This window comes from Saccharomyces mikatae (assembly GCF_947241705.1).
Source record: "Saccharomyces mikatae IFO 1815 strain IFO1815 genome assembly, chromosome: 9".
NCBI classification, from domain to species: domain Eukaryota; kingdom Fungi; phylum Ascomycota; class Saccharomycetes; order Saccharomycetales; family Saccharomycetaceae; genus Saccharomyces; species Saccharomyces mikatae.
In genome coordinates, this window is record NC_079264.1 from 405,879 (window position 1) to 423,280 (window position 17,402).

At 39.9% G+C, this 17,402-nt stretch overlaps 7 protein-coding genes across 7 annotated transcripts; 4 read left to right on the forward strand and 3 right to left on the reverse strand.

Annotated features, from left to right (window-relative positions):
* Positions 1-572: 572 nt before the first annotated feature.
* Positions 573-4,991, reverse strand: FLO11 (Flo11p; the record flags this gene model as incomplete). The annotated part of the gene is made up of 1 exon (XM_056223282.1): positions 573-4,991. The coding sequence occupies one exon, from the start codon at positions 4,989-4,991 to the stop codon at positions 573-575; it is 4,419 nt and encodes a 1,472-aa protein (XP_056082889.1).
* A 3,637-nt stretch (positions 4,992-8,628) lies between these two features.
* Positions 8,629-9,720, forward strand: MRS1 (Mrs1p; the record flags this gene model as incomplete). The annotated part of the gene is made up of 1 exon (XM_056223283.1): positions 8,629-9,720. The coding sequence occupies one exon, from the start codon at positions 8,629-8,631 to the stop codon at positions 9,718-9,720; it is 1,092 nt and encodes a 363-aa protein (XP_056082890.1).
* Positions 9,721-10,020: 300 nt separating this feature from the next.
* Positions 10,021-10,524, forward strand: SEC11 (signal peptidase complex catalytic subunit SEC11; the record flags this gene model as incomplete). The annotated part of the gene is made up of 1 exon (XM_056223284.1): positions 10,021-10,524. One exon carries the CDS (start codon positions 10,021-10,023, stop codon positions 10,522-10,524), a length of 504 nt encoding a protein of 167 aa, XP_056082891.1.
* A 542-nt stretch (positions 10,525-11,066) lies between these two features.
* DAL81 (Dal81p) lies at positions 11,067-13,940 on the forward strand (the record flags this gene model as incomplete). The annotated part of the gene is made up of 1 exon (XM_056223285.1): positions 11,067-13,940. The coding sequence occupies one exon, from the start codon at positions 11,067-11,069 to the stop codon at positions 13,938-13,940; it is 2,874 nt and encodes a 957-aa protein (XP_056082892.1).
* A 169-nt stretch (positions 13,941-14,109) lies between these two features.
* INA22 (Ina22p) lies at positions 14,110-14,757 on the reverse strand (the record flags this gene model as incomplete). Its single annotated transcript, XM_056223287.1, has 1 exon — positions 14,110-14,757. The coding sequence occupies one exon, from the start codon at positions 14,755-14,757 to the stop codon at positions 14,110-14,112; it is 648 nt and encodes a 215-aa protein (XP_056082893.1).
* A 169-nt stretch (positions 14,758-14,926) lies between these two features.
* Positions 14,927-16,036, forward strand: MND2 (Mnd2p; the record flags this gene model as incomplete). Its single annotated transcript, XM_056223288.1, has 1 exon — positions 14,927-16,036. The coding sequence occupies one exon, from the start codon at positions 14,927-14,929 to the stop codon at positions 16,034-16,036; it is 1,110 nt and encodes a 369-aa protein (XP_056082894.1).
* Positions 16,037-16,137: 101 nt separating this feature from the next.
* On the reverse strand, positions 16,138-17,232 carry YVH1 (tyrosine protein phosphatase YVH1; the record flags this gene model as incomplete). The annotated part of the gene is made up of 1 exon (XM_056223289.1): positions 16,138-17,232. The coding sequence occupies one exon, from the start codon at positions 17,230-17,232 to the stop codon at positions 16,138-16,140; it is 1,095 nt and encodes a 364-aa protein (XP_056082895.1).
* Between the last annotated feature and the right edge of the window lie 170 nt (positions 17,233-17,402).

A 17,402-nucleotide genomic window follows, 5' to 3' on the forward strand; every position in this document is an offset into this window, starting at 1 on the left:
CGATAGAAGAAAGGAATATTCTTTAGCCAAACAGTAAACGTGCCTATAAGGAGCCTCTTATCCACCCACAAAGGCTAGGCTCGTATTACTAATTGTGTCAACTCAATATCAGATTTTCCATTCTTTTGGAAAATGTAAGGTTGTTAAGTGTTTTTTAAGATCGAAGAAAACTTTTTTGCTCAAGCCGCCTGCGGGATGATTTGCCATCGCTTACCAAGACTTTTTAGACAAACGAATGATGCAGGCGCTTGGCGAAAAAAGAAAGAAAACTTAGGTGGTGCGACGATAATAGCTGAAATATCCGGAATTTGTTCTTGATAAGCCACGGAACAATGAGCCACCGAATAGGTAAAAGAAAAAAATGGAGGGAAAATAGTAAAAACAAAGTAAAAAAGAGCAAAGTGAAATTATTGAAGAACTAATAATATGTAAATGAATATATAATATTCTACGGGGTTAATTTCTTTCTACCTTAAATAATTAAGGCAAAGAAAACAGAAAGATGGAAAGTAAAAATGGGGGTATCGAAATGAAATTAAATCATGAGAAACGAACTTGATGGAATTGTATCATTAAACTACAATTGGAAGAGCCACTAGTAGCCACATAAAGTTTCCGAGAACCTTGATATTTGCAGCGCCTTGGTAAGCACTTGAAACAGAAGGAACAGAGTATGTAGCCACTGCAGAACCAGAAGCAGATTGAATTGGTCCGGTTAGAGATGGGGAAGTGATAACTGGAGCAACACCGGATGCAGAAGCTGTTGCAGCAGCTTCAGATGTCACACCTGTCTTGATTGAACCTGGGTTAGTTGCAGTGGCAACAGTTTCATAATTCTTGGCACCATTTGAACCCGTAGCTGGAGCAGTTCCAGGAGTCAAAGTGGTTATGTAAGTAGTAGGGATGGACTTGGTTGTGTAACCGGTTGTTGTTACACCAGCGGAGTTAGTACCCGTAGAGGACTCGGTGGTGACAATGGTGGTAGGAATAGCAGTAGTAACAGGAGCGGTAGCTGTAGAAGCAGCGTTTTCGCCTGCACTTGCTGAGCTTACGATAGTCTTGGTATAGCATACTGAAGTAGCTTCACCGGCAGCGTTTGTGCTAGCAGAACATTCGGTGGTGGTTATTGTAGTTGGAGCAGGCCCAGTGATAGGAGTTACTGGTGTACTTGGAGCCAAAGTGGTTATGTAAGTGGTTGGGATGGACTTGGTTGCGTAACCGGTTGTTGTTTCACCAGCAGAGTTAGTTCCTGTAGAGGACTCGGTGGTAACAATGGTAGTTGTGATAGCAGAGGTAACAGGAGTAGTAGCTGGAGAAGCAGTGTTTTCAATAGTACCGGTTGAACATGGAACAGTAGTTGTTATAGTCTTAGGGGAGCATCCAGAGGTAGTTTCACCGGCGGAGTTTGTGCCGGTTGAACAAACAGTAGTAGTGATAGTGGTTGGAGTGAAGTTGGTAACAGTAGTAACTGATGGCGTTGGGATAATTGTTGTTAAGTAAGTAGTTGGGATGTTTTTGGTAACAAATCCAGTTGTAATTTCACCACCGGACTTTGTACCAGTGGAATATTCAGTGGTTACAACAGTAGTTGAGATAACCGTAGTCACAGGAGTTCCTGTAGTAGTTTCCGGAGCAGTTTTGCTTGAACCAGTCGAACATGGAACAGTAGTTGTTATAGTCTTAGGGGAGCATCCAGAGGTAGTTTCACCGGCGGAGTTTGTGCCGGTTGAACAAACAGTAGTTGTGATTGTGGTTGTTGATGGCGTTGTAACAGAGGTAACTGTGGTAGTTATAGTCTTAGGGGAGCATCCAGAGGTAGTCTCACCGGCGGAGTTTGTGCCGGTTGAACAAACAGTGGTAGTGATAGTTGTTGTCGATGGTGTTGTAACAGAAGTAACTGTTGTAGTTGGAATAACTGTAGTATCGGTTATAGTTGAAGAAACAGTGGTTTCACTTCTGCTACCAGGATGTTGAGATGAAAATGATGAAAGGGTGGTGGTTGTACCGGTAGTAGAGCTTTTGCTACCTGGAGTAGATGGAGTTGGAGCTGGAGCGGAAGAAGTGATGTTACTAGAACTAGATGGAGTTGGAGCTGGGGTAGAAGAGCTTTCAGTAGTAGAGCTGGATGGAGTTGGAGCTGGGGTAGAAGAGCTTTCAGTAGTGGAGCTGGATGGAGTTGGAGCTGGGGTAGAAGAGCTTTCAGTGGTAGAGCTGGATGGAGTTGGAGCTGGAGTAGAAGAGCTTTCAGTAGTAGAGCTGGTTACTGGAGTAGAAGAACTCTCAGTAGTGGAGCTGGATGGAGTTGGAGCTGGGGTAGAAGAGCTTTCAGTGGTAGAGCTGGTTACTGGAGTAGAAGAGCTTTCGGTGGTAGAGCTGGTTACTGGAGTAGAAGAACTCTCAGTAGTAGAGCTGGATGGAGTTGGAGCTGGGGTAGAAGAGCTTTCAGTGGTAGAGCTGGATGGAGTTGGAGCTGGGGTAGAAGAGCTTTCAGTAGTAGAGCTGGATGGAGTTGGAGCTGGGGTAGAAGAGCTTTCAGTGGTAGAGCTGGTTACTGGAGTAGAAGAACTCTCAGTAGTGGAGCTGGATGGAGTTGGAGCTGGGGTAGAAGAGCTTTCAGTGGTAGAGCTGGTTACTGGAGTAGAAGAGCTTTCAGTAGTAGAGCTGGTTACTGGAGTAGAAGAACTCTCAGTAGTGGAGCTGGATGGAGTTGGAGCTGGAGTAGAAGAGCTTTCAGTAGTGGAGCTGGTTACTGGAGTAGAAGAACTTTCGGTGGTAGAGCTGGTTACTGGAGTAGAAGAACTCTCAGTAGTGGAGCTGGATGGAGTTGGAGCTGGGGTAGAAGAGCTTTCAGTAGTGGAGCTGGATGGAGTTGGAGCTGGAGTAGAAGAACTCTCAGTAGTGGAGCTGGATGGAGTTGGAGCTGGAGTAGAAGAGCTTTCAGTAGTAGAGCTGGTTACTGGAGTAGAAGAACTCTCAGTAGTGGAGCTGGATGGAGTTGGAGCTGGGGTAGAAGAGCTTTCAGTGGTAGAGCTGGTTACTGGAGTAGAAGAGCTTTCAGTAGTAGAGCTGGTTACTGGAGTAGAAGAACTCTCAGTAGTGGAGCTGGATGGAGTTGGAGCTGGAGTAGAAGAGCTTTCAGTAGTAGAGCTGGTTACTGGAGTAGAAGAACTCTCAGTAGTGGAGCTGGATGGAGTTGGAGCTGGGGTAGAAGAGCTTTCAGTGGTAGAGCTGGTTACTGGAGTAGAAGAGCTTTCAGTAGTAGAGCTGGTTACTGGAGTAGAAGAACTCTCAGTAGTGGAGCTGGATGGAGTTGGAGCTGGAGTAGAAGAGCTTTCAGTAGTGGAGCTGGTTACTGGAGTAGAAGAACTCTCAGTAGTGGAGCTGGATGGAGTTGGAGCCGGAGTAGAGCTGGAAGGAATTTTACTTGATGATTTACCGCAGTTTTCACTACAATCTTTGTTCCAATAGAAACCGGGGAAATCTGTTTGAGAGTGGCCTTGGTTGTCATAGTTGTTACAACCAGTAGACAAATCAAAAGATGTGGTACCCCATTTCCAACTACTTGCGTATTGAGCGGCACTACCTTGCAAGTATTCGAATTGAATTTGGAAGTTAGGCATCCATACTTGACAACTGTCGACATCCTGAGTAGCGTAAACTTCGAAGGTAGCAGTAAAGTCAGTTGGATTGTCAATCAAATAGGTATTTTCATTGTGACCGTACAGCTGGACGGTTCCTTTTGGACCGTTGACACCAATTACTTTCAAAGACCATAGATATTTCAAGTCAATGTTTTCTTTACCTTTAACATGAATCTGAATTTGGTATGTGTTGTCACGAACCCAAGAAACAGAAGTCACATCCAAAGTATATTGCATGATATTTTGTTGGTTCATGTGCCAGTTGAAATCTAAACTGGGACAACCGTTAACAACAGTGGTACAGGTTGGTCCAGAAGGTACTGGAGTTGGTGTATTTGGAGTAGTTGGTGTTGTAGTAGAACTTTCGGTAATAGAGCTGGTTACTGGAGTAGAAGAACTTTCAGTAGAAGAGCTGGATGAAGTTTGTGCTGGAGTAGAAGAGCTTTCAGTAGTAGAGCTGGATGGGGTTGGAGCTGGGGTAGAAGAGCTTTCAGTAGTAGAGCTGGATGGGGTTGGAGCTGGAGTAGAAGAGCTTTCAGTGGTAGAGCTGGTTACTGGAGTAGAAGAACTCTCAGTACACGTCTTAGACTTGGTGGGTTTCTTCTTGGTACAGGTAGTCTTCTTCTTAGTGCAGGTAGTTTTCTGAGAGGAAGATTCTGATGTAGTGGTGGTTGGTGTAACGGGAGCGGTGGTTGATGTAGATGTTTCTTTAGTGGTAGATGCTTTTGAACCACCGCAGTTATTGTCACAATCTATGTTCCAATAGAAACCGGGGAAATCTGTTTGAGAGTGGCCTTGGTTGTCATAGTTGTTACAACCAGTAGACAAATCAAAAGATGTGGTACCCCATTTCCAACTACTTGCGTATTGAGCGGCACTACCTTGCAAGTATTCGAATTGAATTTGGAAGTTAGGCATCCATACTTGACAACTGTCGACATCCTGAGTAGCGTAAACTTCGAAGGTAGCAGTAAAGTCAGTTGGATTGTCAATCAAATAGGTATTTTCATTGTGACCGTACAGCTGGACGGTTCCTTTTGGACCGTTGACACCAATTACTTTCAAAGACCATAGATATTTCAAGTCAATGTTTTCTTTACCTTTAACATGAATCTGAATTTGGTATGTGTTGTCACGAACCCAAGAAACAGAAGTCACATCCAAAGTATATTGCATGATATTTTGTTGGTTCATGTGCCAGTTGAAATCTAAACTGGGACAGCCATTAACGATAGAATTACAACTAGTTCCCCCGGAGGATCCCCTTGGGACTAGTTCAGTTGGATAACCCAAAGCTGAGCTAAACAGTAGTGAAAGAACCAAATAAGCGAGTAGAAATGGTCTTTGCATGGTATGCGTATATGGGTTTTTGAAGCTTACTACAAAAGTATATTCTAAAACAGAACCACAACATGGTAATACATTATTATGGATGAATATAGCGCTTTTTATACGTTTATTTTAGGAAGTAAAAACAACCCTTTTTCTCATTAGTCAATCGTTCCACACCTTGTACTGATAACTCTACGAGTTATCCATCATTGAACTAGAAGAGAACGTAGCAAGGTTAAGGCTTCAGCACATTTGTTAAGGTAAATAAAACCGTTTCCATTTTTTTATTAATTTTGAGAACGAGCATTTCTCCAGATAAGAGAAGCCTAACAGTGAACTCAAAGCAGAAAGAGTTTAATTTCCTTCCGTAAAATAAAGCATATTAGGAAGATAATTCAATTCTAATTGGTGCTCTAAAGCATTTTCATAATGGCTTCCTGATCAGCAGAGCATGGACTAAAATATGATGACCCACATTTCTTTAGAAACTATCGTACCTTTGGTAGCAACTTTAATTTGCTCAGCGGTCGAGAAATGTATCATAGTGTCATTTTGTTCTTAAAAAGGCACCATTAGAATCGGGCAATGTCCTTAAAATGAAAATAAGTAAACAAAAACGCTTAAACTAAGTAAACTGACAATCCATTCGAAGGTCTGCGCATCCTAATTGTTAATCACACCACTGATGCACAATAGAAGTTCTGCCCGAGAAGAGACGGCAGAATGAGGTGTGCCCATATTTTCCACGTAATTAGAAAGTCTTGAGGTAAGCGATGCCCCAGTATAACCGTTAAAATGCAGCGTGAATGACTGATTTATTCAAGAACAGAAGATGAATGAAAATAGCTTGTATAATACTTCGCAGAAAAGTTAACTTTTCTTTTCGGAAAGAATGTCATCCTTTCATAAGAAAGTTAATTTCTACCGACCATCACTTTCGAAACACTCGGAATGATTGCCTTGAGCAATCAGCAGTTCTTCCAAGCCACTGCTGGGACAAAGAAAAAGAAAAGGGAAGCTCATTCTTTGCCCCAAAGAAAAGGCATACAAAAAAAAAAGTTAACTCGTACCAGTAAAGCCTAATTTTGCAGTGATCGCTAGCCCCAGAGAAGAAGCAAAGACAAATAGGACCCACTTTCACAGCAAAATAACGGCCCAAACTCTTTGGGCGACATTTTCTCGTCAAGGAAAAAGAAGAAAAAACTTTAATTTGAACTTTTCAGGCACCCTCTAAAATGCCTATGATTATGTAATGCCACATTCTGCGAAACTAAAAGGCAAAAAAGAAGAGCCTTTTTTTTTCCTGCCGCGAAAGTTTAATTTACGTACCGGCGTTCCTGTCGGAGCCATGAAAAGATCACTAGGAATTACAGCTGTGAGACAATACTCTGGGGCCAGCGCAGGCAACTCAATCCGGTATTCTTAAAGTTTTGTGGTTCAAAACTCCATATCCGAAACAAAACCAAACCACTCTCGTGGATCCATCTATTCAGAATGTTCCCTCCTGCATGCTGCGGAGCTTGTTCAAGCTGGTATGGCTACGGAAGAGTTCTGTGAAAAGCATACGAAGAAAACAGAAATGCAGAGGTTCTTCTTGTGGTGATAATATCGATTAGCGTATTAACATTCGTGTTAGGGTCCGTTTTCCCGCACAACCATAGAAATATGAAACAATTCTTGTCTGCGCCAACAGCAAAGATAAGGGAAAAAGAGATAGTAAAAATATTCGAGAAAAACAAGTACTGCAGATATGGGACCTCTATGCATGCAAGTGATCGTTTCGGGGTGGCGAGGACCACCCACCACTTATTAAACTTTTCTATTTCGTTAATATAATGGATTTCATTCTTCGATTGTATGGGGTGCTTATACAGAATTGTAGGACAAATCTGGAGATGGGTTGATATGCTAGCGTTCCTACTTGTAAGGGAGCAGAGAAGTTAGGTTTTTTCTGTTTTTGAATTTTGACTTCCTGTAGACCGTATATGCATGGCCCGGCTTTCATATGAAAATAGGACAGTCTTTTGAACCATCCGATAGAGCAGTATTCTTGCCGTAGCACCGCATTCGAAAAATGTACGTAGTTAGAACCCCAAAGCAATGGTGTGTAATGAGGGGGGTACGGTTAGGGACAAATAAGGCTATCAATTTCTTTCAAAACCTATAACAACACAGATAGAAAGGTCCAAGTATCCCTATTTTGATATGATGTGCGAATGGGAAAGAGTGAGGAGTTAACTAAGAGGTGAGGTATGCCTTTCTTTGCGGGCTTTATTTTGAGTCTAGTTTATTGACTCCAGGTGCTCAAATGTAAATAGGCGTCAGTGATGTGGTCACAAAAAAACAAAAAGATACAGAAAAAATGTAACAGATGTGGTGGTTGAGATGCTTTTGTTGGTAATTCCATCAGTGGACTCCTTAACTAGTTAAAGAAGATGAGCTTTGGCTTATGACATGTATAAGCTCTTTAATTTTGTTTACATACCAGAAGATAGAATGAACAAAACAAGTACAACATGCAAACAGTAGCAAGTCTAAGCTAACTCTACCCTCGTTTCTCGTTTTTCATGTTTGCAGCTGTGGCTATTATTCGGTAATTATTCATTCTCACTCAGTTGTGTTTTTGTAGGGTAGATTATAAGATAATTTTCGTCGTTAGTTGACCCATAGAGACTACCTATATGAATGTGACACTCCTATGTGTTGTCAGGCCTCTAACAAAAATAAAACTGGAGCCCATTGAGCTAAGAACTCCTTATACTTTTGCCAATGATGCGTCCCTAAACTACCTACCTCAACAAGTTATTGGCAGTTGCCTCATTGAATTTATATGTCATTCCACGTTACGATGCAAACCGATCATACAATAAAATCCTATCAGCGTCTAATTTATGATGTGGAAGGCCTAATTCCACGTAATTGCTATCCTGACTTTCTTGGCGGTCCGGCTCCTTGCAGCAAGTGACCTGTATGCTGACAGGAGCGATTGGTGTGCCGAATGATAACAAAATCTGAAGAGAATCATTTGCAATACATTATATATTCTTGCATTGGGAGACTGAGGAACTATGACCAAATTCAACATCATCTAATAATGGTTTCGCGAATTTTGCTTTGTGGGGTAAAAAAATGACAGTTCTAAGTGATATTTTCTTCCTTCGAATTGTTCTCCTCGGAGCCTAATAACCTTCGTAAGGAAATAAAGTACTATGATTGAATAAGATGTCTTTCACTTGATATTAGCGAAGCCTTCCTTAAAGATCATTCATATACTTGCCGAAATACAAACTGGCGTCATACTATTCTTGTCTCAACAATAAGTCGTGATCTGTTCCAAGAAAAATGGATTATCTGTTCCGACACAGTCCAGTAGTTCAGATATTTATGATATCAGTATTATAATTCTTTAAATGCATCTCTTATCATGTCTTTTCTTTCTTGAATTTTTGCATTCTTTTTGGCGTTTTGTATCCTTATTATTCCAAACTTTGATCTGTTTCAACAACGCGGAAAAGGGAATTGAAAAAAGTATTGAAAAATGAAAAATAACCAAAACTCGTGATACGATAAAGTTAAAGATGGCGCAAGATAAACATCGATGGAAGTATAGGCGAAGCATAAGCTGGTACCATACCTATCTCTGCATAATTTGAAAATGTCTCCAAAGAATTTAACAAGGGCTGTGATCCCGGCCATCGACTTATATTGCCGCAAAGCAAACTTCAAAACACTAAAATTCCTGTCGATGATCCTTGGTAGTAAAAAGGATTGGTATGACAATACAAAGGCGCCAGTAAGAAACTTTTTGGTCTCTCGATGTGCTATTTTCGAGCAATTGAGGACTCATCTGATTGATGAGGGAAAAGTCAGCCTATTTGGTATTTTTTTGACTAATGATTCGTTTTCGTTTTGCAAGATGATTGTTGATGACAAGTTCAATACTAGCCTGATCAATTGGCGAAAAATAGCGTTCGATTATACATTTGTGACTGAAAGAAGACAGCACATTAGCTTGTTACCTACTGATACACTTTTTGCGACTGAAAAAATCATATCACTTCTTGGTGTATCTCCTAACATGGCAAATCTTGTTTCCATAGAAAGACAGCGTACGGCCCTGATGGATTTTAGTTGTAAATTAAAACTAAATATCCTAGAACACTTATTGTATGCGAAGTGCCAAGGAGTGCAGGCAACTTCCACTGATGAAAAAGCTCGACTGCTTGCATCCATATGCAATCCCGAATTCATAGATTCCTTTTGGTGCGAATTGACCCCCATAAGAGCCTCGTTAAAGGAAAATCCTTCCATTTCTGTGCCTCAAGAATACCAGATCTACGATCCAGTGATACGTGCCACTATAAAGGAGGTTGTCGCCAAACGGCTACTACGATCTGCCTTCGATAACGACATCGACCCGCTGATGCGTTTGCATTTGGATAAAGGTTGGAAGTTAAAATTTCCCACTTTGTCCTCGACAAGCGACCTAAGTTTCTCCTTGAAGGATTGTCTTTCCTTGGATACAGGAAGAGATACAAGTGACATGACAGAGGTGTTCCTCTCTACTATGGCGTCGAGTGAGACCCTTCGTACCTACAGTAACCTGGTTGACATTGTAATGAAGGACAACGGTAGATTCAACTCAGACATCCTAAAGCAATTCAACGATTATGTCAAGCAAGAAAAGCTCAATCTACAAAATTTCCAGGCTGGCTCCTCAGAGTTCCTTAAAAACGTAAATGTATAACTCCCCCTATATAACATGTAAATTTAAACTACAAGAAAAAATTTTCTTCATCATTCATATAAGGTCTACGCTTTGCTTCCAGAAATATACTTAACTACCTATTAGCTAGGAAATTTCAAGCACATAGGTATGCTGGTATCTTCTGCTTGATTATGTGTCGTTGCTATTGTAATTACTAGTACGTATACTTTTTTCCATTGTTAAAGGCGATTCGAAAAAAACTGAAAGGAAGTAGTTACTACAGAAAGAATACACGATAAAAATATATTGGAAAGCACAGCCCAAGCAAATCAGCACGAGATGAATTTAAGATCTGAATTGCAGAAACTGTTGAACGTTTGTTTTTTGTTTGCGTCTGCTTACATGTTTTGGCAAGGCTTGGCCATTGCTACCAATAGCGCTTCTCCCATCGTTGTTGTTCTTTCAGGTTCCATGGAACCGGCTTTTCAAAGAGGTGACATCCTTTTTCTATGGAATAGGAACAGTTTCAATCAGGTAGGTGATGTCGTGGTGTATGAAGTCGAGGGAAAACAAATCCCTATTGTACATAGAGTTATGAGGCAACATAACAACCAGGTAAACAAGCAATTCCTCCTGACCAAAGGTGACAATAATGCTGGTAATGACATTTCATTATACGCCAACAAGAAAATCTACTTGAGCAAGTCAAAGGAAGTTGTGGGGACCGTCAAGGGCTACTTCCCGCAATTGGGGTATATTACGATCTGGATCAGCGAGAACCAATACGCCAAGTTTGCATTGTTAGGTATGTTGGGTCTGAGTGCTTTGTTAGGCGGTGAATAACTTGCCTGATTTATACAACAATATTTACGTACTTTGTATCTGTGCTTAGGCTCTTTAACATGTTTAACTATATAACCATAACCAACCGACCCACGCTGAGCAGAAGTCCATACTGTTCAAAACACCCTTCAAGCATTGTTGGGAAAGAAGATGAATACTCAGTGAGACCGTTTGGGTAGAGCTCATCGTTTCATTTTTATAACAAGATGAATTTCACTTGTCAATTCAATATGACACAATGGTATATGTGGTCGAAATGAGAATTTCTAAGCTCGAATCTTGGACGAAAAAACAACCCAAACTAAATTAGTAGCTTTAAATTATGCAACTGCCTTCAAAATAAGTGGAACTTGGTTCCCAATGGGTGGTAATATGTCTAGTATATGACACCTATTGCAATGGTTATTCATAAATACCAATATTTCGTACAGAATGATTGAAAATAATAGATGATAAGAATCACTTTCAAATAATAGTGTAGATCATAAAAACTCTTGTCCTACACGAATGAGCGGTAAAACTACAGGCAGTCATAATATCAAATGGACCCACACCAATCACCAGCTGATAATGCCACCTCGCCTACGAAGAGCGTAGAAGCAACCACTAAAAATCTGTCCACGAATAACACTGTGAACAACAACAGTAGCAGCCATAACAATAACCATGATATACTGAATTTTAATGATAACTATACTACCATTCTCCAACATTTGGCGAACGACCATCCTAATATACTGAAGGAAAAGAGCGGCTCGCAACACCACCAGCAGCAACAGCAACAACAGAACCTGGATACACTTTTGCATCATTATCAAAGTTTGCTTTCTAAAAGTGATAATGCAATGGCCTTTGAAGACAATGTTAGTAACAGCGCCGTTAAAAACGTCAATAGCAACTCCATTAATAACAACAACAATGACATATCAAGTCCAGGTAATTTGACGGGCTCTTGTAATCAATGTAGATTGAGGAAAACAAAATGCAATTATTTCCCCGATGTGGGTAATTGTCTCGAATGTGAAACCTCCAGAACTAAATGTGTCTTTGGCGGCACTCCAAATTATTTGAAAAGAACATCTTCTAATGCAAACAATAGCATTCCCACTTCTTCAAATGCCAAACGAATGAAAAATTTTGAAGACTATTCAAATCGCTTGCCCAGTAGCATGCTTTATAGACATCAGCAGCAGCAGCAACAACAACAGCGTATACAATACCCTAGGTCTTCTTTTTTTGTGGGCCCAGCCTCAGTTTTCGATTTGAACTTGACTAAGCATGTAAGATTGGATAATGTGGACCAAATACAACTATCGAAGACTCTATCATTAAGAAAGGTGTCGCCTACCGCACAGTTTATTCTTCAGGATGATTTTGATACGACTCTTCATAGCAAACAAGAGTATGAGGTTGATTTGGTAGAAAATTTGGTGCATCCCCACGGGCATCTTTTGGTAGAGATTTTTTTCAAATTAATTCATCCTTTTCTACCAATTTTACACGAACGTGTCTTTTTGGAAAAGTATTCTAGGTCTTATAGGGAACTTACAGCACCTTTATTGGCGTCTATCTACTCGCTGGCATTACAATATTGGGATTTTCATCCTGCTCTGTTAGGATTCCCTAAACCGGATGTCGCTGCTCAGTTAAATAACATTGCATTGGATACCTTTTACGCCCGAGTTGGAAGACCAAAACTAAGTATCATACAAACAGGTCTTTTGATTTTGCAGTGTCGTAGTGAATGTCGTAACAATTGGGTTCTCTGTTCGAGTATAGTCGCTCTTGCAGAGGAATTGGGACTTGGCGTAGAATGTAATGACTGGAAACTTCCCAAGTGGGAAAAGGATCTGAGGAAGAGACTAGCCTGGGCGGTTTGGTTGATGGACAAATGGTGTGCATTGAATGAGGGTAGGCAATCTCATTTAATTTTAGGCAGAAACTGGATGATCAAGTTATTAAATTTTGATGATTTTCCTATGAATTCACCAACCATACTAAACTCTTTGCAAAATGACCAATCAGGATCTTCGCCCACTTCATCAAGTGATATGAAAAGTCACCAAATAGCCTTTGGTAACTTACCCATATTTAATATGAACCCATCCTTAGAAGATTTCAAGAATGGGACGTTGATGTTTCAACAAATGGTCTCTTTGAGTATAATTCTCGGAGAAATCATGGACACATTCTACACTCAGGGATCCATTACAATAAACAAGAGTATTGAGCAAGTTTTGAAACTGGCGAAGCCGTTACAACTGAAGTTAAGGGAATGGTATCATTCCCTACCCAAGAATTTATCAATGAGTTACGCCACACCACAAAAATTAAATCCAAACTCCACTCTAACTCTAGCTTATTTTGCTACAGAAATAACTCTGCATAGGAAAATTATCTGTGCCTTAAATCCTCAAACACCGAAGGAACTGGTCCAAGTATGTAGGACTGCTGCAAGGACTAGGCTGGTAGCTGCGATTGAGTTTATAAGAGACTTAAAAAATGAACACATTAATGCTTTTTGGTACAACTGTTCCACCGGAAATCTAATGCTGATTGGGACATTTGCGGCTCTACTATATGTAACTTCAGCGACAAAAGAAGAGGCTACAATTTTCAGAGATTACGTCAGAAATTATACGTGGGTTTTAAAAATAGGGTCCAAATATTTTGATAAACTATCGAATGCTTTGAACAATATGCATTTACTATTTGCACAAATTCCTGGTCTTTTGACTGATGAACCAGTCGGTGTGAGTCCTAACTCCAATATGAATTCTGTTAATCCACCAAGGTCAGGTGTGCAATCGCAAATTCCAATACAATTCAACGTGGGATCACCTGCTATGACAGAACAAGGATCTCCATTAAACCAATGGAAAAACCTGCCCCAAGAGATTCTGCAGCAACTAAACTCTTTCCCCAACGGTACAACGAGTACAACAACTCCAATGAATCCTACTCCGAGACAAACACAACTAGATTCACAAGGAAGTCCGACCATAAACAGTACTAGTAATAACGGCAACAACATGCCTCTACCGTTTATGCCTAATAAGCCTTCTAAAAAGACTACACAGTCTTCACCAAACGTTACACCTTCCCATATGAACAGGAACGTCCCGTCTAATACATCTTCACCAAGGGTTAATCCTAGCACGAATGTGAATTCTAACACGCAAATGAATGCCTCTCCTTTGAGTTCTATAAACGAAACCAGACAAGAATCGGGCATTACTACAAACGAAAAAACTGCGGAAAGGGAAAGGCCCACCAATGAGGAGTCATCAACGGAACTCAAAGATGATAACCTAAACCCAAATGAGGAAGAAAGTACAGCTGATGCCCAGACTACAAAAACGGATGAAGTCAATGATAAAGATGTAACAATTAACACAAAGGAAACCCCTCTGTAGTATAAACAATAGCAGATAAGCATTCCTCTTTTTCAATAAAGAGAATAGAATACGATTGTAACTATGTAGCAATATCTTCTACAAAACTAAATTTAATAACTAATAAGTATAGAACTATTTTCTCTGAGTGTTATATTTACATAAAGTATACTAAAATATACAGAACCTATTATAGAAATTTTGGCATTTTAGCATTTTCTTTGGCAATTTCATTCAGATCTCCTGGTCGATTCATCATCATGTGTATATCACCATTTAGATAAACTTTTTCATCTTCTTTCTTCGACTTTTCCAAATCTTTCAGGAGATTCAAATCAGTAACAATTCCTTCTTTGTTCTTAGCATCATCATTGGAAGTCGATTCTACTACTTCTCTTTTAGCCTCGTCTATTATACTTTGCCAAATCTCTTCTAAGGTCTCTTCCTTAGGAACCACGATATCACTCTTGTCTGCTTTCACCGTAGTCTCGTTCTTGTTAATGATTCCTAGACACAGATTTACGAGTTTCAATTCATCATCTACATTAAAGTCCATCTTTCCATTATTGTCATGAACCCTTTGTATCAACTCTTTTAATTTATCGATTTTTAAGTGATACTTCCTTTCCATATCATGAGTTTTCCTCTTCTCTACTGTCACTGCGTTTAATATTGATCCAAATATCATCACCAAAAGCAGAGGTTTTACCATCGTTTTATCATATCTTGACTTGGCCCTGACGCCCGCACTTGTCGACGTAGCAGTCCTGGCTGTTATCTTTGTGGGACAAAGATTTCTGACTGGTCTGTTCTTTAGTATTGATCTTGCCAAGAGCATTCTTCGTTACTCCTATTTCTTTATTATTTATTCTCTCTCTGCCTTTTATCCCCTTCTAATCTACTCTTTCAGTTAAAGTGTAAATTTGAGGATGCGTAAAATAGTTCCACTGTAACGCCACATGTCGAGACTGATTAGCATAAACAGCAGCGGAAGGCGAGACAAAGTAATGGTTAAAGCATTAAGGGATATAGCATTATTTAATGATATAAGAAAGGATCAGAATTCTGCTGTGGTCAAACATGAAAGATACAACTTGAGGGATCTTCGGAGTAAGAAAAACCAGCATAGAAACGGTATGGATGATGATGATGACGATAATTCGCTCGAGAGATTTATAAGAAAGAAGAAATCCAGGTTCATTCAATTCATACCATCATTGTCAGCATACAATGTGTTCAATGAATTCCCTTACTATCCTACGTCGGCCAGTCAATTACAAGATGGTAGATTAGACGAATTTCTCATGCTATCAGAACAATATAAGAGTAAGTTACCCAAAATACGCAAATTAGGATGGAATAGATTCAAACCGATAGGTATTAATAAGACTATGTATGATTTAGAAATTCTAAAGTGTCGAGCACAAACTCAGAATGCAGAAGGAAATAACGAGGAAGACTTCAGTCAGCATCATGTTAGAGAAGAGGATTTAAGAAATAATGGTTCTATAGGACGCGTTATATTGCCCTATAATCTACAGGAAAATGATGATGATACCGGTGAGGGTGATACAAGTTCCCACAGTGTCATAAATGATAGTATGGCTATGCTTACGAGTAACAATGCTAATAATGAAGGAGAGTCCGAGGAAGATGAGATATCATATGACTATGATGCAGAATTTGATCATGTTGTAGATGAAGATGATAGTAGGGAAGAAATGCAGGGAGAAGAATTAGAGTGCCTGGAATCTGAGAGGGAGAGAATTGTACCGGATGACTTGTTGATGAGGACCACTTCTCTGTCACGATCTCTACAACAATTTGTGGAAGAAGCGCACCATTTAAATAGTAATCCATATGATATCGATAGTGATAACGATGGAGAGGGTTCGAAGGTAGAATTAGGTATGAATCCTGATTTTGAAGACGAGGTGGAAACCAGGAGGGGAACAAGAACGTATGATTATAATGGCGAATACCACCAGGCACCGAATTCTTATGGTGATATTACGCCTGATTTAGCGAGTAATTGGAGAAACTGGACAAGGGAAAGGATAACTAGTTTAGATGAGTTAATGGAGAGACGTGCCAGGCAGCAACAAGGTCAAGATTAAAAGTTGTCTTCATGGTACAATGGTCCATTTATTACTTGAGATATATATACATAAAGGCGCCTAGAGAGCTCAGTTATAGTATTGTTTGCTGAATATCTAAGTTATTTATTTATTTTTTCTGATTCGAAATTAACCATGTTGGGTAGAGTGGTGGATTGTAAAGGAAACTGGTCTACCTTACTTGTTTGCAAGTGAATAGCGGGAATAACCCACTTACCGCAACTGCATCTAGATCCCTTCCAATTATACCCACCGACTTTACTAGAGCAGCCTGGGCATGAAAACTTGCCTTCTAGCTCTTGTTTGCCTTGCAGTTCAGGTTGCATCCATTTTAAAGGTTCGATAAAAAAATGCGAACAATTCGCTTGTGATTCTTGAATATCGATAATACGATGAGAATTGGCAGCTCTTTTGATAAAATGTCCCTCTGATGATTCCTTACTAGGCGGGTCATGCGCAATAAATGATGTGGATAACGCCAGTTTGGTTCTGCACTTCTTACATCTCACTGCGGTAACCTTGCTTTTCTCAGCTTCAGTTAGTTTATCCAGATCCTGCGACGATTCTGAATCCTTAAACATACCAGCATTGGAAACCAATTCACTACCTGATGGATCTAACTTGATGGATTGCTTTAGCTTCCATTGCTTATAGGCAGGGTTGTCAAAGTTAACAAAATCCCCACCCATTTTCTCAAAGAGATTTAATTGTTCCATGAAATTTTCATTTGGTTCAACATTCGCTTTCTTCCTCTTAACAGCATGCATGGCCATTGATAGTGTTAATCCATAGCGGTACATTAAGTAGGCCACTACGAAAGTTACAGATCTCGAAATCCCTGCTTGACAATGAATGAAAACAGCACCACGTTGTGGTTTCTTCTTATAATTTACCAATCTGGGCGAGTACTCAACTTCATTTGGGAACAAACACTGATCAATGAATCGGTTAGTTTCGTCGAAATATTGCAGTACATCTGTCACATCATCATCATCAATGGGAATGTTTTTTAGCGTGTAACCCTTCCTTATTAGATACTCGGGAATAACTTGGAACTTGATAACGGAAAGAATATGAGTGATATTTAATTCTGCACCTAATGGTTTGTGGTCAATAATGGGACGAATTCCGCCGAGATATATGCCTCCTAATATTCTGGTAACTTCCTCATCGGCTAGAGTTGTATTATCTGTCATATTATTTAGAATATTGTGCTACTTCTGCCTGCCTTTTCCACGTTTTATCTGTACCACATGCATTCGATGAGCTCGAATTTTTTTTTCACTACATTTTTTTTTAGTGCCAAGACAATTAGAAAATGTCGCCGTGGGATTGTGGATGAAGATTGAAGATATTGATAGATTGT